Source organism: Eptesicus fuscus, chromosome 6, assembly GCF_027574615.1.
Source record: "Eptesicus fuscus isolate TK198812 chromosome 6, DD_ASM_mEF_20220401, whole genome shotgun sequence".
In the NCBI taxonomy this organism is placed as follows: domain Eukaryota; kingdom Metazoa; phylum Chordata; class Mammalia; order Chiroptera; family Vespertilionidae; genus Eptesicus; species Eptesicus fuscus.
This window is the reverse complement of record NC_072478.1, coordinates 17,949,592-17,966,383: the sequence shown is the minus strand read 5'-3', so window position 1 is coordinate 17,966,383 and position 16,792 is coordinate 17,949,592. Positions and strand designations below refer to the sequence as shown.

The window sequence follows — 16,792 nt, the reverse complement described above, 5'->3', positions numbered from 1 at the left end:
GGTCCTTATCAGATCACCTGGCTTTACCCATATGATGTGTCAGGAGGCTGCAATGCAGGCCTCTCCAGGGCTGCTATTTCCCTGCTCCCATAATGTGATGGCTTTTGGTCTGGGTCCCCAGAAATACAACTGCCTTCATCTAATTAGAAATGAAACAAGTCTGCACGCTTAGCCAGTTCTTCTATCTCATTAACTAGCAGTGTGATTCTCAGTCAAGTGGCAATTCTGGATACCATGGCCGGCAGAGGAGAGGCCACTGAGACTCTCTGAAGACTGTTTGGCCTGTAAATGAGGCCCACATAGTCAGTACAAAAGTAGCCTCAAGGTGCAATGGGTGTGGATTTCATTCCTTCCTTTTTGGAAGAAGGGGGCAGAAACAAATATGGCATTAGCCATGCTGAGATCTAGAGCAATTTTTATGGCTCAGTGGTGAGGTTAGCAACAATGACTTCCTTGATCTGGAAGGAGAATGTAGTCAGAAGATACACACATACACACACACACACACACACACACACACACACACACACACAGAGGACACATCAGGAAAACTTCGACATGGGAGCCTAAAGCCATCCTGACTGCACACCGCAACCATTGCAGCCAGTAGAGAATAGATGTAAGTGTTCATTTAGCAGCTATTTATTTACTGGGAAAATACAAATGTATGCGTATGTGCTGAGGAGGAAGTCAGGGAGACACGCAAACAGAACAGGTGACTGTCCTGAAAGCTTTGAAGAAAATAAACAGTGTGGCATGTGAGAGAAAGGATTCCTCCCAATCACTGGCCGAGGCAAGGTGGTCACCTCAGCCCCAGAGCCCTAGAGAGAATGGGCAGCAAAAATCTGGAGCACAGCTCCCTGCTCCACTTTCAGAGCAGCTGACTCATCAAGTACCTTCAAAGGGCTCTGGGCATGACCCCCCAAACACTCAAACTAAGAGAACCTTTCAGCAGCCAGCTGCAAAGGCACTGATGCCATCTTGGACAAGGAACCTGTGACCTACAGCCCAGATCTCCATCTGCACATACACCAATACTTCTGCTCTCCCAGGGTCCAACCTGCCTAGGATAGGGACTCCACCCAGGAATGTGCTGGAGCCAGCTCACAGCAGCCTATGAGAGCCCAAGGTTATTCAGAAATCTTTTCCTAACATCATGTTACTGGCTTGAAATTAGCCTGGCAGAAGTGTTTAAACTGTGGAAATTGACAAACACTCAAATTAGGTCTTGACTTATTGTCAGATTGATGAACTCTATACATCCCAATGCCTGCTTTTTGTTGCTGTTTTAAAAACACTTGGTGTTTTTTTTTGTTTTTTTTTAATTACCAGTTTTTTTAAAAAAATATTTTTATTTATTTCAGAGAGAGAAAGGGAGAGGGTAGAAACATCAATGACGAGAGAGAATCATTCATCGGCTGCCTCCCGCACACCCCTCACTGGGGATCGAGCCCAAAACCCAGGCACCTGCCCTGTCCAGGAATCGAACCATGACCTCCTGGTTTATAGGTCCACACTCAACCACTGAACCACACCAGCCGGACATACCAATGCCTATTTCTGCAAAAAATGTCCCCCCACCCATTTTATATATATATTTTTTATTGAGGTGAAATTCACATAATATAAAATTAACCACATAAGCGAAGTTTTTATTGGAACACAGCCATGTCCATTCATTTTCATGTTGTCTATGTTTGCTTCTGTGCTACAAATAAAGGCAGAATTGTGGCAAACACTGTATGGCCAAAAATATTTACTATCTAACCCTTTGCAGAAATAGTTTGCAACCCTGGGGTTTAGATTTAAGAAAGTGATGGAGAAAATGTTAATAATGCAGATTAAACTTAATAGTGTATCATGCCCATAGCCGTTACATTAGAAATAGCACAACTGAGGACATATTCTTCTAGTCTTTGAAAACTATTATCTGATTCAGCAGATATCACTTAACTCATTAACATAAACAAAAATATCAACTGATCTTTAAGTAAGAACTATACTCCCAAGATGACTATAGATACAAAAGTTCAGCAACAATCAAAGAAAACGGTCTGTGAGAGACAATTGGCTACATGGAATTGACAACAGAGTGTCATTTATTTCCTTGTTTGTAAACTGTGTGTTACTGATCCTTCATATCAGCAGAATGTATAAGCTTATGTATATATGTAAATGCATTTTTTTCCTAGAAACATTTACTGGCACACCACACAATGAATTAGAGTTCTTCATTATTTCAAAGTACTTAAAATAACATTTGAATAGAACTAGAATCCATCTGCATTATTGTATTTCAACATTACATATAAATGAAAAGAGGGAAGAACGTGGATTCTTTAGAAATGCTAATGCTTATAAATTACTAAATGTTTACTAAAAATGGTTCTAAGTTTTATCATCTCCACTTGTAAACAGAATTTCTCCACAGTAATTACCAAAGCCAAGCAAAATCTAACAACATATAAAAATTATGTCTATGGACACAGTGCCTAAAACTTAACTTGTGGTCCACTTCTGTCACTGCCAGGCTGCCAGCAAAGGGGGAGCAGACAACCCCACCTTCAGTTGCTTGCTGAGAGCCGGGTGGGAAAAAGCAAGGTCATGAAAATCACCTGCCCTTACTCCTCTCAGTTACCTAAGAGGAAGAAGCTAGGCCAAGATATGCAGGCACCAGTTTCTGGTTACCAGGTTAACCAGGGGGAGGGGATAGACAAGAGGTAATGGACAGGACAATCAGATCGGACCAGACCATAGCCAGGGCCTGTCCATGCCTCTGAACCCAAAGGACAGAAGTCTGCAGAGCATGGCTCTTGCTTGGGCCATGGGCACTGCCTTTTCATAACCATAGGAGGCCTGGGTGGTCTGGGCCTCCTGGACTGTACCATCTCTTCCGCCCAGACTGGGTCCAGGCAGTTACTGCAGCACCAGGAGAGCTGCTAGGGACAGGACAACAAGCAGCACTGTGGCAGGAGCTCCTGGACTCCTGAGTGCTCCTCAGTCCATGATGGAGTCAGAAGCTGCAACCAGCACCTGTGCAAACACAAGGTAACAGCAAGGTGCCCAAGTGTGGCTACAGGCAAGTCATAGTCTGCGGGTTTGACCAGAAGGAATGGGTTACTCAGAACTCAGTGCTGCAACCTCACAACATTCAAACCAGCCCATCCAAACCTTACATTTCAGCTACTTCCATTTTGCCACCTGGACCCAAGTCTCCCAGCCCCAGCACTTCACCCAACTATTTGATGGTGCTATCACATCAAAGATGTGATTAAACTAGCATGCACCCAGGGGACATTGCCAGCTTGCTCCCCACTCTATTACCCCCTTCACCCACAATAGGCCCCAATGTCTCCTGAGGCATCCCCTCTATTCTGGGCAAACAAACCAACATAGCCCGCTAATTCCAGCAAAGCCTGAAGGCACCAGGACATGTCTACTGGGGTTTCTGGGAAAGTCCCCTGGCCTTTCTTCCCTTGAATAATGTTCCACAAGGGTGAATCTTGAAGCTGCAAAGGCTAGAGGAAAGACATCACTCTGTGTGAAAGCAACACAAAAAGTAGAACAGAAAGATGGCCTTTGAATGACTCGAGCCAATCAGCCCCTTTGCTTTCAAACTCCTGTCATGAGCACAGGGCTACCCTTCCTCTGTGGGAGACTTGCAAACAGAATTAGTAAAGAAAGTAGAGGACAAGTGCTGTACTAGCAACTATCTCACTGAACGCTGGAGGCAAACAATGTGAAATAATTAGCGGAAAGGGTCTAAGGTTCCTATATTACACTAGAGGCCCGGTGCACGAAATTTGTGCATGGGTAGGGTCCCGAGGCCTGGCCGGGGATCAGGGCCTTCCTTTGTTCCACACCTCCTCCTGGTGGTCAGTGCACGTCATAGTGAGTGATCGAACTCCCGAGGGGACACTGCTTATTAGGCATATATATGATACCTACACACTAGTGTCACTCACTCCCATAGACAGCATGAAAGAGGGAGCTTGCCAACTGCATGCCCAGCACAGATGCAAGATGAACTGAGGGGTAAATAAAGTTTGGAAGTGGCTTCTAGGAGGGCTGGCCTTAAGAAGAGGGCAGTTAGCTAGCTACTTAGAGATCACCTGGGGGAAAGAGAATGTGGCCACTACCCCACAGCCCAACCTGGACTGGGCCAGGGACCTGATGGCAAAAGGGGACAGGAGAGCTAATTTGGGATGGGGAAGGGGATATCAAAAAAAGCCATCGAGCAGACAAGAAGTCCCCAGTCCCCAGTGCATGAAAGTGGAGTTTCGATCAGCTTGGTGGGTCAGAGTACTACCCAAGAAGCCAAGTATGACCAGAAGTATAGGTAGGGGATGGAGCTAAAGATACCAGCAGGGCAGCGGAGCCACCTACTGGGCCCTCAGTGAGACACGATCACACACAAAGCAGTCCTTTATCAGTAACTCACCTGACTGCTGACATCTGCACCACAGAACCCCTCACCACAAAATCTAGGCCAGCCATCTACAACATTACTCTGTGCACACAGCAGATGAGTGACTGGGGTCTCCACAGCAGCTACAAGGCTGATCCATCAGAGGTGTGTCCTGGAAAAAGCATCACCTACTTCCTAACCCTAACGAATGAAACCCAGGGGAGAGGAGTGTCCAGGAAGGATCTGGTTTGTCACATGACCAAAAAAGCAAAAGATCCCAACGTGGCATTTGAACAGTATCTCCTGGGAACACTGAAGAAGGGATCTAAGATCACGAGCCATCTTTTCTCTGTCAGGAGTAAAAACTACCAGCCAAGAAACAAAAAGGAATCACCTCATACCCTTTCCTCAGAAAGTTTAAGAGAAACACAAAGCATTTCCTTCTGGCCTAAATAAAAAGGTCTACAGTGTGCCTAGCTTACAGAGTGCCTGGCTGGTGTGGCTCAGTGGCTGAGCGTCAACCTATAAACCAGGAGGTCATGATTCAATTTTCAGTCAGGGTACATGCCTGGGTTGCAGGCTCCATCCCTAGTAGGGGGGCATGCAGAAGTCAGCCAATCGATGATTCTCTCTCATCCCTGATGTTTCTATCTCTATCTCTCCCTTCCTCTCTGAATAATAAATATATATATATATATATTTTTTTAAATGTCTACAGAGGAATCCTGCGTAAGGATACGGACCCAGGCAAGAAGAGTAGAACATCTTGTACCCACCGTGTTGTCACAGTGACATGGGAGGTCTCAGCAGGTGGGTGAGGACTTGGAAGTGGGTTTCAACCCAGTGTGATCACTTCTAGTAGTGTGCCCACAGATCATCAGTTTCCACAATGGCACAGTACCTGCCTCCCCAGTTGCTGTACAGATTAAATGAGTCTTTAACACACAAGGAGTGCTGAAAAGTACAGCACTTAATACCTACCCAGCGTTGACCGCCAGTTGCCAAGATCAGTCCTTTGCACAGGAAAATCAACAAGCATCTGAGAACCCAGTTGCTATGAAGTTCTAGATACATGAGGAGGAACTCGTGGTCCTCTACCAGGGAGCTTGCAATCCAAGGAGAACATGAATAACAAGACCTGTTTTCAGCAGGAATGTAGGTTTTAAGTCATGTGCGGTACGTGGGGGAAACTGTCTTGGATTAAAGCAGGAAAGGTTTCTGGAAAAGGGAGAAGAGGGAGTGAGGAGGGAGTGAGGTGGGGTGGCAACAAACGGTACAAAGGTTCCAGCCCTAGGTGTCATATACAGACAAGAAAGGTCAGCTTACAGATTTAAGTAGATACTGTTTGGATGACAAGACATAACTTCATTTCAAAGCATGACTAGATTAGCTCTGTCTTTGAATTTTCTCAAAAAACAGCTACTTAAAGTACACCTGTCATTATGTGGGAGTTCCTGAATGTTTCTGATCATAAAAATGGATCTTGACAGAAAAAAAGATTAGGAGCAGCTAGGCTAGTTAATTTTAAGGGTGGAAAGGTTGTAGGAACTGGGCAGGAAATACAAAACTTAACATTTAAAACGTTTTGTGTTTGCAAGGTTAAACTTCAGAAGATGCACTAGAATCCAACTTTCATGCTGAGCACTGCTTGTGTGTGTTGGGGTCGGGGTGGGGGGGAGTGCGGAAGATTGCTGTCGTTAAGCCCATTGGCTTCTGAGCTAACCAGCACTGAGTTTAGGCCCAGATTCCAACAGCCTCCTCTTCAATATTGGACAGATCTTCCCTAAAATGAAGTTCAGAGAAGCAACCAGGATGCGAATCACTCCACACAGTCCCTGGCCCACAGTATGTGCTCAGTAAACGGCAGCTGTTCACTTCATAGCCTTCAATGAAGACAGGAAACTTCGTTGCAGTCCTAGGGACATTCCAAGGCTTTGAACTCCATCTGTCTGGCAGTGGCATCTCACCTGACATAGTCCTTCTCCTTTATTGCAGGCTCCACATGCAGTCACAGAACCTCTAGGAACTCATATATCAGGAGTCTGTGGGTCCAGACAGAGGGCCTGGGTGTGTCTGTACCCCAACCTGGTATGGTAGTCCCAAATTGTTTCCAGCTAGCTCCGGCAATAATCAAGAGCTCTCCAAAGTACAGTAGGGCCTCCCTCCCAGGAACTCCTGCCACCCAGAGTAAACCTAACACTGGGGTACAACAGCACTTCAAATACTTGAAATCAGCTCCCAAGCTCTTCACAGAACCTGACACCTGCCCCCTTCCTATCCCACTGCTGAGGGGAAAACTATTCAAGACTTGCTAGCTATTCCTCCAAATTCTCTGATCCCTTAAGATCAGAGATGAACCAAAAAGTGACTTCCTGTACCTGACTGTAAAATTTTTCATTCTGAAAACTCAAATGATGAAGAATTCTAGAAAGCCATTTCTCACGCTCTTAAGAATTCCGACAATCTTTGAACAAGACAGAACTATAAGCCTTTTAAGGCCACTTCAACCCCAGGTCCCCACTCCCATCCCAAATAGTCCATGTGTATACTCTATGCCTGCCCTTCTCCCTACAATGGAGGCTCCAGATCCCTGGAAGGTAAGGGCCAGGCATGTCCAGGTCTGCACCTTTTGTACCCAGCACATAAGCTCTTGCTAAAAACGTTTATTCAATGGCTAAGCTACCATTTCCAGTTTTACCGTATTTCTCCATAAACAGTATATCAGTTGGTGATTGAGATGTTAAGTATATTGCCTCCCAAGACCTGGAATTCATTCAAAGAGTACTTTTAAACAGCATGCACAATACTGGTAGGCCTTCCTTATGCAGGAAATGCTCCCCAGTTCATGGACTCCCTATGTCATTTCTTGCTCCATTCCACACCTGTGCCTGGAGAGTGAAAATAATGTTGCAGAAGGGAGCTCTGAGCATGGGCATTCTGGGGCTGAACTGAAAATGCACTACCTACACTGCCACCTGCTGAGCCACAATCTCAGTCACCCATTCTGGCAACTAGCTAGTGGGCACTGGGGGACAGGCCCACCACCAGGATTAAAAAGAAAAAGCACAACAGAGACAAAGCCCCCAGCTTCCAGAAGACAATTTGCAGTGGGGGTCTGGGTAGGAGACCCACCTACTGAACTGCAGTCACATAAAGATCAGGCTGGGGCCTGGTTCTGGTTAAACTAGAACTCCATATAAGAAGTTGCCCACAAAGACACCAAAATCAAGCCATCGGCGAGCACAGCTACCCTCCTACACCTAACCCCGAGGTGTGTGTCCTGCCACACACAGCTGTGTCCTGAGCCCAGGAGCTCAGTTGACCATGGTGCCTTTAAAAAACTGTATCAGGACAAAAACCACTTCCCACAGGCTGATCCTGGACAGTTATCCAGGCCTTTGCAACCTTCTGTCATGACAACATACTCCCTTAGGACACATGTCCGGGTTTTGGGCTCGATACCCAGAAGGGGGTATGCAGGAAACAGCTAATTGATGTTTCTCTCTCTCTATTCCCCTCCCTTCCTCTCTCTAAAAATCAGTAAAAACATAGTTTTTGCTTTTTTTAAAAAAGGGCAACATAGTCCAAATAAAGCCACCTCTGAGGACCACCCAGAGACCTCCATGAAGATGCAATGTAAAGTCCACCTTATTCTGAGGGAATGTCACAACAAGGACACACACCTGCTTCACAATGGACACTTGTTACCTGTCTATTTCCCACAGTCATAACACACCACACTGCTCTCCCCATAGATCCTGGCTACAGTATAAAGAGCAAAGACAGGAATGTCACTGAATTTGGGCAACAGCGTGATCAGGCAGAGACATGCTTAGATTTCATATCCTCTAATATATTGGAGAGAATCAGAACAGTCTTCTATTTTACAAGAGTCCTCTTTTCTGCAGAAATCAATGGCATTTTAAGTTAATATCAAAACTGCTGTAACCTGGAAGCAGAAAACAAAGCTGGAACAAGATTCATGAAAGTTCCACGTCAGCTGGCAGATGCCACACCACAGTGTGGTCTGGCCCAGGACTCTGTCCCTAATAGTAACCTTAAGATGTTTCTGGGGCAGGCTGCCTAATATTGTCAACCTGTTAGATCTGGCACAGGTAAATCTAACCCAACTAACTGTGAGTCACATATAAACTTATGTGAGAGAGAAGAGGCTCTCACATCTTGTCTTATCAGCTCGAGGACATTGCCCTCTTAGGCCTCTTCAGAGCCATCTCTCCATCTTTGAAAGCAGTGTGGTAGTATTTAGAGTTGGAGGTATATCACTTAGTAACTTTGGGTATTGGAGCAGTCACCTCACATGAAGTCAGTAAGTAACAAAAGCATCTTGTCCTCTCCTGGACACAAGAGACACTCACTAAGCAGCATATACCATCACTGTGCAGAAATGAGAGACAGGTGGCTCAGCTCACCTTCCTTACAGGGTTGATGAAGGGAAGTAGAAGATGCTATTAAAATGCTGTTCAAAGTCCTGTGAAGTGTGTGTATCTGTGTAAAACTTTGTTATTTTAGAAAGTTCACACAATGCACATCGCATTAAAAAACTTTTAAGACAATTCATGTTAGCCTCGGCTGCCCTTTCCATAACCTGAACCCTGCATTGGAAAGGAGTTTTTGTGGCACATACTCCCGTCCCCAGTTCCACTTTGCAGGTGAGGAACCTGCAGCCCAGGGAAACTAAGCAGCATCTTCACCTTCAAATTCCTAGGTGGGAAAATTATCCTTCTTGAGTGTGTCTCTCTGCAGAGACCCTTGGTCACCTCCTGTTGGAACCTGATGTCTGCAGAACTGTGAAGAAGAAAGTTATGCCTGAAGTTTCCTGCAAGAGCCTGACTGCTGGCAGGCATTTACACTAGCGTCCAAGGGCCAGTTCAAGTCCCTCTTCCCCTCAGTGCCTCCTCTAGCCTCTCCCTGCTCTGACTATAGGGATACTCACCTGCCTTGAGCAAGGCCTGCCTTGTGCTGTTACTCAACTTGCCATGGGGCTTCAGTACCTGTTCACCATTCCAGTCAGACCTTTACTCAGATGCCAGATAAATATCCATGCAGAACTCTGTAGAACTCTGCATTAGAATATACCATACTGAACCCCTGGGCCTATAGCAATCACAAGGGCTTTTCTGTAAAAGGTAGCTCAAATGCAGCTCCTCAGTCATAAGTCCAAGAAGGATTCTAGGGGTTAGTCAGTTTAACCAGCACTTAGAAGGTACATCCTAATGCTTCTGTTCTAGAGAGAGAAGATAAGAAACAAACCATGCTCACAAAACTTTCATTCTGGTCAGGAAGACAAAGTCTGAACTTTTGTGAAACAAAAGTGGGAACCTAATCACCTGCTGAAGAGACTGCTGGGATGGACTAACTGATTTCTGGCAGGAAAAGACACTGCCCTCAACTTCATCTCTAATGAAGCAAGATTAAGCTGTAACAAATGTGCACCCTGCACTCAGAGAAATTGTCAATACTCTGGGCTGACACACCAGAAGAGTAAGGCTTGACTGTTCTGAAAAACTTTGTTGTATCTGAAAAGGAGTGTAGAAGAATTACTTCAGTACTGAGTTGATGCTATAGAAATTCAAATACTCCAGAGGCTAGAATTTAGAGCAAAGAAACAACTTTCCTCTTAAGAACTCCTTTGTCAAGGAGGAGGTCAGTATGTGTTACTTTGTTACTTCCCTAACTTTTCAGATACTTGCAGTGCCACATTGATTTTTCAAGCAAAAGCTGTTTGTTAACCCTAACTGCCCATAAAGGTAAGCATTACATGACACAATTCTGTGTTGCTTCTCTCAAAAGACGTTTAATTTTAGTGTTGGCTCTTCAACTCTGTCCCCATTTTTTTTCCATGAGCATCTTAAATATGTGTCAACTAACTATCCAGAAGTGGAGTTCATAATTGGGTAAGGCAGAGAAGAGCAGCTGCATGGCAGCAATGCCTTGTTGGAGCCACCTCACTCTTACTCAGGTCAAAAGACATGTACAGCCTGGCCATACTGTTGCACATTCTCCACCAGCAACCCATTCCACCATGGTTCTGAGTTTCTATACTTGGTTTGCCCTAAGCCACGCTCTAGTCAAATGGTTATTAACAATGTTCACAAACACTAACAATGGCAGCATTTAAAGGAGGTACTTTCCTCATCACTCATATTCAAAGACACAATTTCCCAATTCCATCCATCACACTTACTTAGTAGGACTCTATGCACACCTATCACCAGAGTCACCCAAAACAAGCCACATGAAATGTGAATTCTATGCCATGTAACACAGCCATTAGCTCATATGGATATAATGTTCCTGCACACACCAGGATACATGAAGCTGAGATTTGTTCCCTCCTCCAGATTCTGGCTAGTCCCTTTTCCTCCCCTACTCCTAGGAAACCTCTAGATTAGAGCTTTACACACAATGCAACCCCTGAGGTTGCTGCCCCACTTAATCTACAAAATCATGAACACTTGTGAAAGCACCTTCTGATCCCAAAGCTCTCCTAGGTGGCATTAAGGATCAATGCTAACATCTCAGCCACTCTCAGACTCCCCCGAAGTCAAACAAGCACGTGGAATTCAAGAAATTGCACTGAGACTCCACAAAGATGCAAAAGTCATAAAGACTTACATTTTTTACGTCACTTGCTTTATCTTCTAATATTTCAGTCTTGAGAATTATAGCAGCAACAGTTACTGCAAAAATTCTGGAAGGTTTTACACAGCTTGTGCCTACTCCACCCCCAAAACCCTAACAAAAATGTATACATTTGTTAAAGGCAATTCCCACCAAGTCAGTCTTAATGGGGCCTGAAGACCAGGGGTACTTATGACACAGAAACCAGATTAAATAACTCCTCAGTTTCTACCAAAACTGCACAATCCAGCATGATTTAAACACATACACACACACCACCACCAACAAAAACAGGCTAAAGCATACTAAAAGCAATTAGCTAAGCTCACATAAAGGAAAACCAAAAGCCCCAACTGAAAGTTACCTGGCCAAGCCCAAGATGATTTTTTCTTCCATCCCCAGTATGTTAAAAAGTGATCTCAATGGCCACTTCCTGGTCTCCCAGCAAATGCAGGGACTCACTTCATACTGAGATATCATCTTCCCATTGATCAACCTGCTCCTGCCACAGGGGAAAATGACCCCTATCGCCAACAACCCATTGGAGAATATGTGAGAACATGATGAGTCTTTCCCTTCACACACGGAGGAAGCAGGGGAGATCCCTCTGCAAACAGTAGCCTCATTGTAGGGACATCTGAGAAAGACACCTTGGGGTTAACCCTGACCTTCTAGGTCACAAACCACCAGGCTGGGACCCCTAGGTAGGGGAAAGGGACAACCGAAAAAGGGCTCTTGGGAGAAAGAGATAGAAAAGAATCACCTCTAATTGTCTACCAAAATGTAGGACTCTGGTTTGGTCAGAGACGCAATGGGCAGTTAGGCCCAGAAAGGCAACATAAAGAATCCCACCTTCCCCAAGATCATCTTCCGTTGGCTGCGACCCCAAGAGGGACCCGGAAAAGGCATGGCCACTCCCAGAACCCAGGGGCCTCTCCAAGCGCCCTGGGCACCCAGCTAGGGGCAAAACGGGCCCGGGGAAGAGGGGGGGCGGGTTCCCTCCGAAGTCAATGTGCTTCCAGCCAGGAGAAGAGGGAAGGAGGACTTCCCTGATCACCGAGAAGACCGAGACACGGGTGGCAAGGGCTCCCCGAATTATACCCAGGACACCAGTTGCTCCACAGCCTTTCTCCCTCCCCTCCCCCACGCCCGGAGGGTTTCCCGGGGGTCTCGAGTCTCGGGGGAAGAGCAAGGAAGGTAAGCCCCGTCAGGAGCAGCAAGGGCCATAGAGCTGGAGCAGGAAGGGAGGCAAAGCTCTGGCCTCAGATCCGGTCCGCTCCCTTCACCCAGGCCGCACAGAAGCCTCGGCCTCACGTACCGAGCGCCCCGGGTCTGAGCCTGGGGGGGCGAAAGGCTGGGATGGCAGCGGCCCTCGGGGAAAGGTGGGCCTCAGACGGGTCCCGGAAGCCCGGAGGATGAGGGATACTGGAGAAGGGGAGGGTCCCGGGCCCACGAGGCCTCGGTCCCGGCCCGCGCGGGAGGTACATACGTTGCTTTGGGGGTCGATGGCCTGCAGCAGCCGGTCCCTGATCTGCTGCGGAGACGACGGAGCCGCTGTCATTGCCTGGGCGAGGCGGGGGGGGAGCGGCCAGGCCAGCGGGCGGGCGGGCTGAGACGGGGGACGAGGGTCACTCACTCGCCGGCCTCCGAGAGCGGAGCCTCATGTTCCCCGCGGCGCTGGAGGATGAGGGGGCGCGCGGGGTGGCGGAGAGGGGAGCCGGAGCCGGGGCTCGGGCCCGGGGCGCCGCCGCCACCGGAGGAGGAGGAGGAGCCGCCGGAGCCGCCGCCGCTGCTGCCGCCGCCTCGAGAACCAAACTCCAGTGAGCTGCCCCCGCGCGGAGCACTCTGGGTAACCCGCGCCGCACGCAGCGTCGGCGCCACGCTGAGGAGATTGGGAGATGGGGCGGGCGGAGACGCCAGTCCTGGGCGGGGCCACGCGCGAGCCACGCCCCGCGCCTGAACGCAGGCGCACGCAGGCGCACTCACCGCAACCCAGCGCCGCCCCACCCCCCAACCTGGGGAGCCGTTGAGAGGCGGTTGGGCGGGGCAACGGCCGCAGCTTGAAGGCCCCGCCCCCGTCCGTGTCGTAGGCGGAGGTTCCTGACGGATACCCGCGCTGTGCGCGGAGTCCTGGAACGCAGCGCTGTGGGGACCTTCTCAGGGGAGAAAAACCTTTCCCGCACTGACGGAGGTGACAGGGGTCGTGGGCGGGAGAAACTGACAGTTTTCCGAGCCCAGGGGTCCTTCCTAGCCTCTCGACCGGCCTTCTTGGGGGCGAGGGAGACAAACGTCCACTTTGTGATGCGCGTGTAAGGGTCTACCCAGGGGCGCGAAGGAACGCCCCCGCCCGCGTCCCTGTCCACCCAAAGGGCGGGGGTTTGCACCGCCTAGCTGAGAGAGACGCATCTCTCGGAGGAGCCGCCCCCCCCCCAGCTGGGATAGCTTCAAAGCCAGCCCCTGAGCCGCCCCCATGGTTGCAAACCTGTGCCCCAGTGACATTTGGGACCGGATCACTCTTTCGTAGGGCCGTCCGGTTCATTGCAGGGTGAGAGCAGCATGCCTGGTGTCTGCTCCTCCAGTGGCCGGCGGAATCTCCCCATGCTGAGAACCGCTGGCTTTAAAAGACCCACCCTGCTTGGCGTGGAGGCTGGGAAACAAGCCCTCATCTTATGAACCAATCATTTCCTAAAGGAGGAAACTAAGGCCCAAGGTCACCCAGAGTTAAAGGTCAAATCCAGAATTGCTACTGTCTAGGGCTCCCCGCCCAGCCCCCTTACTGCCTTCGTACATTGCTGTCTTCTTCTCTAGAAGCTGTTAGAAATACAATTGTGAGAAAAGGGGTGGAAAGGCAGGCTGAGTGGATTATTAGCCGTAGCCTCAGGAGAAATAACTTTTTTTGGTTGTTACCGGAAAACCTAGATTTAAAACAGGAGACAGGCAGCTGATGAGAACCACATGTGCGTCTTGGATCTGCCATACACCTGTTAGTCTTGCATTTGTTATTTGCAAAAACGGCTGCTTCTGCACATGTGAAAAGTTTTACATCACATTTGTGGGAGGAAATAAACGTGGGCAAAATACTTCAGTTAGTTACTCTCCTTAGAATGAGGTGCTTTGTGTACATGGTCCAAGTTGGAAACCTGCCCACTTGGAAATATTCTTTATCTCATTTAAGATAAGCAAAATAAACAAACTCTCAAAAAGAAATAAAGAAAAAGCTCTCCCCCAAGTATAATCTAGTCCTGCCTCTCCTTTTAATTTCTAGATGTATACAGTATCTTATCTTTTGATCAAGGATTGTACCAAAATAAGCAATGTTTTGCATGGGTCAGGTTATTTAAGAAAACTGGAAAGCACTCACCTACTCTTTTTATTTTTCTTGTTTTTTAATATTTAAAAAATTTTCCCCATCATTATCCCCTCTAAGCCCTCTTCCCCCATCACCACAGTTGTCCATGTCCATCAGTTCTCTCTCTTTTGTCTTCTTTGCTCAAACCCTCCACCACCCTAATCACCTCCCCCAGTTGTCTGCCTGCCTTCTATCTACGAGTCTGTATCTATTTTGCTTGGTAGTTCAGATTGTTAATTAAATTCCACCTAAGGCCCAGCCAGAGCGGGTCAGTGGTTGAGTGTGGACCAATGAACCAGCAGGTCATGGTCCAATTCCGTCTGGGCACATGCCAAGGTCGTGGGCTCCATCCACAGTAGGGGGCGTGCAGGAGGCAGCCGATCAATGATTCTCATCATTGATGTTTCTCTCTCCCTCTCTCTAAAATCAATAACGTTTTTAAAATTCCACATATGAGTGAAATCATATGGTACTTGTCTTTCTCTGAATTATTTCACTTAGCATAATGTTCTCCAGGTCCATCCATGCTATTGCAAAGGGTAACATTTCCTTCCTTTTTACAGCACAGTTGTATTCCATTGTGTAAATTTACCACAGCTTTTTTATCCACTCATCTACTGATGGACTACTTGGTCTGTTTCCAAATCTTGGCTATTGTAAATAACGCTACAATGAACATAGGGGTATATATATTCTTTTGAATTAGTGTTTCGGGTTTCTTTGGATAAATTCCCTGAAGTGGGATCACTGGGTTATGAGGCAGTTCCATATTTAATTTTTTCAGTTAACTCCATACTGCTTTCCACAGTGACTCCACCAATTTGCATCTAACCAAAGGTTCCCTTTTCTCTCACTTGTTTATTGATTTATTGATAGCCATTCTGATAGGTGTGAAGTGATATCTCATTATAGGTTTAATTTGCATTTTTTTTGTGATTAGAGACACATTTTTCATATGGCTATTGGCCACCTGCAAGTTCTCGTAAGTGTCTATTCAAGTCTTTTGCCCATTTTTTAATTGGATTGTTTTTGTGGTGTTGAGTTTCATAAGTTCATTAATTTTGGATAGTAACCCCTTGTCAGATATATTGTTGTTACCTACTCTTTTTAAACTAAGAAGAAACAGCCTGGCTGGTGTGGCTCAGTGGTTGAACATCAACCCAGGAGCCAAGAGGTCACTGGTTCAATCCCAGATAGGGCACATGCCTGGGTTGTGGGCTCAATCCCCAGTAGGGGGCATGCAGGAGGCAGCCGATCAATGTTCCTCTCTCATCGATGTTTCTATTTCTCTATCCCTCTCGAATGAAAAAATATTAAATATAATAAATATACACATGAGGATGCACATGAACACACACATATAGTTTTATTCCACATTTAATATACGCAGGTCCTTGAGTAATGTTATAATGAAAATGTTTTTGTCATAATGATGATATGCCATAGGAACTTAACTCTCTGTGGTAAGACTGGTTATACATTGTTTCTTTTAAAGTTGAAGAACCTGCCCTGGCCAGTACCACTTGGTTGAGCTTTGTCCTGTGCACCAAAAGGTCACCAGTTCTATTCCAGGTCAGGGTACATGCCCAGGTTTCCGGTTCAGTGGGGGTGTGTACAGGGGGCAACCAATCAATGTTTCTCTCTCAGATTGATGTGTCTCTCTCCGTCTCCCTTTTTCTAAAATAAATAAAAACATATTTAAAGTTGTAGAACCTATCCACAACATTGAGGACTTACTGATATACAACGTATGCTTGTCATGGTAAAGATCAACTCTGAACGGGATCTTGAAAATTTTAGCAGCCTCTTTAAGGATCTATGATAGATACTGTAGTTCACCTAGCCAACTTGCTGCTTTGAAGGAGAGATATTTGAAATGTTACCCAAAAGTGGGGCTCAAGGTAAATCCTCTTGTTGTAATATCCTTGGAGATATATCCCTTCAATTATTTAGATAGAGCACTGGCCTCACCATTCTGAGAGGACAAGATCTTTTGTGTTTGGAATGTCCTTGGGAAAACTGTCTCATCTTTTAGCAAAGGTGGCCCCCCAAGACTAGGGAGAGGAATGGCTAAGTCCATGACTTGCTCTTGCCATGGAAGTGGCTGGGAAGATAGTTTCAGGAGCTTGAGGGCAGAGCATACCCAGGCAATCTTGGCAGTGAGGGAGTGGCCGTCTCCTCCCTTGCCAGACAAGCAAAGGCATCACAGAAGGAAGCCATGAGCAAGTCAGCTACCACAACTGCACAGGACCAGCCTTCAACAGCGACACCATGTGGTGGCAACGAGCAACAACAGGAACGCACTGGGCAGACTCCTGAGGTGAAAGCAGCTGTGGCCTTTTAGACACAAATCCCTTAGAAGTGGGCAATTTATTTTAGTTTAGTTCTTTCTG

General features: G+C 46.9%; 1 protein-coding gene across 1 annotated transcript in view; it reads right to left on the bottom strand.

Annotated features, from left to right (window-relative positions):
* Window positions 1–12,853, bottom strand: part of MED26 (mediator complex subunit 26) — a 42,262-nt gene extending 29,409 nt beyond the window's left edge. Inside the window, exon 1 of the mRNA XM_008157812.3 lies at window positions 12,540–12,853. Within this exon, the coding sequence (XP_008156034.2) occupies window positions 12,540–12,611 (72 nt within the window). The 5' untranslated portion in view covers window positions 12,612–12,853. The remainder of the gene's footprint in view (window positions 1–12,539) is intronic.
* Between the last annotated feature and the right edge of the window lie 3,939 nt (window positions 12,854–16,792).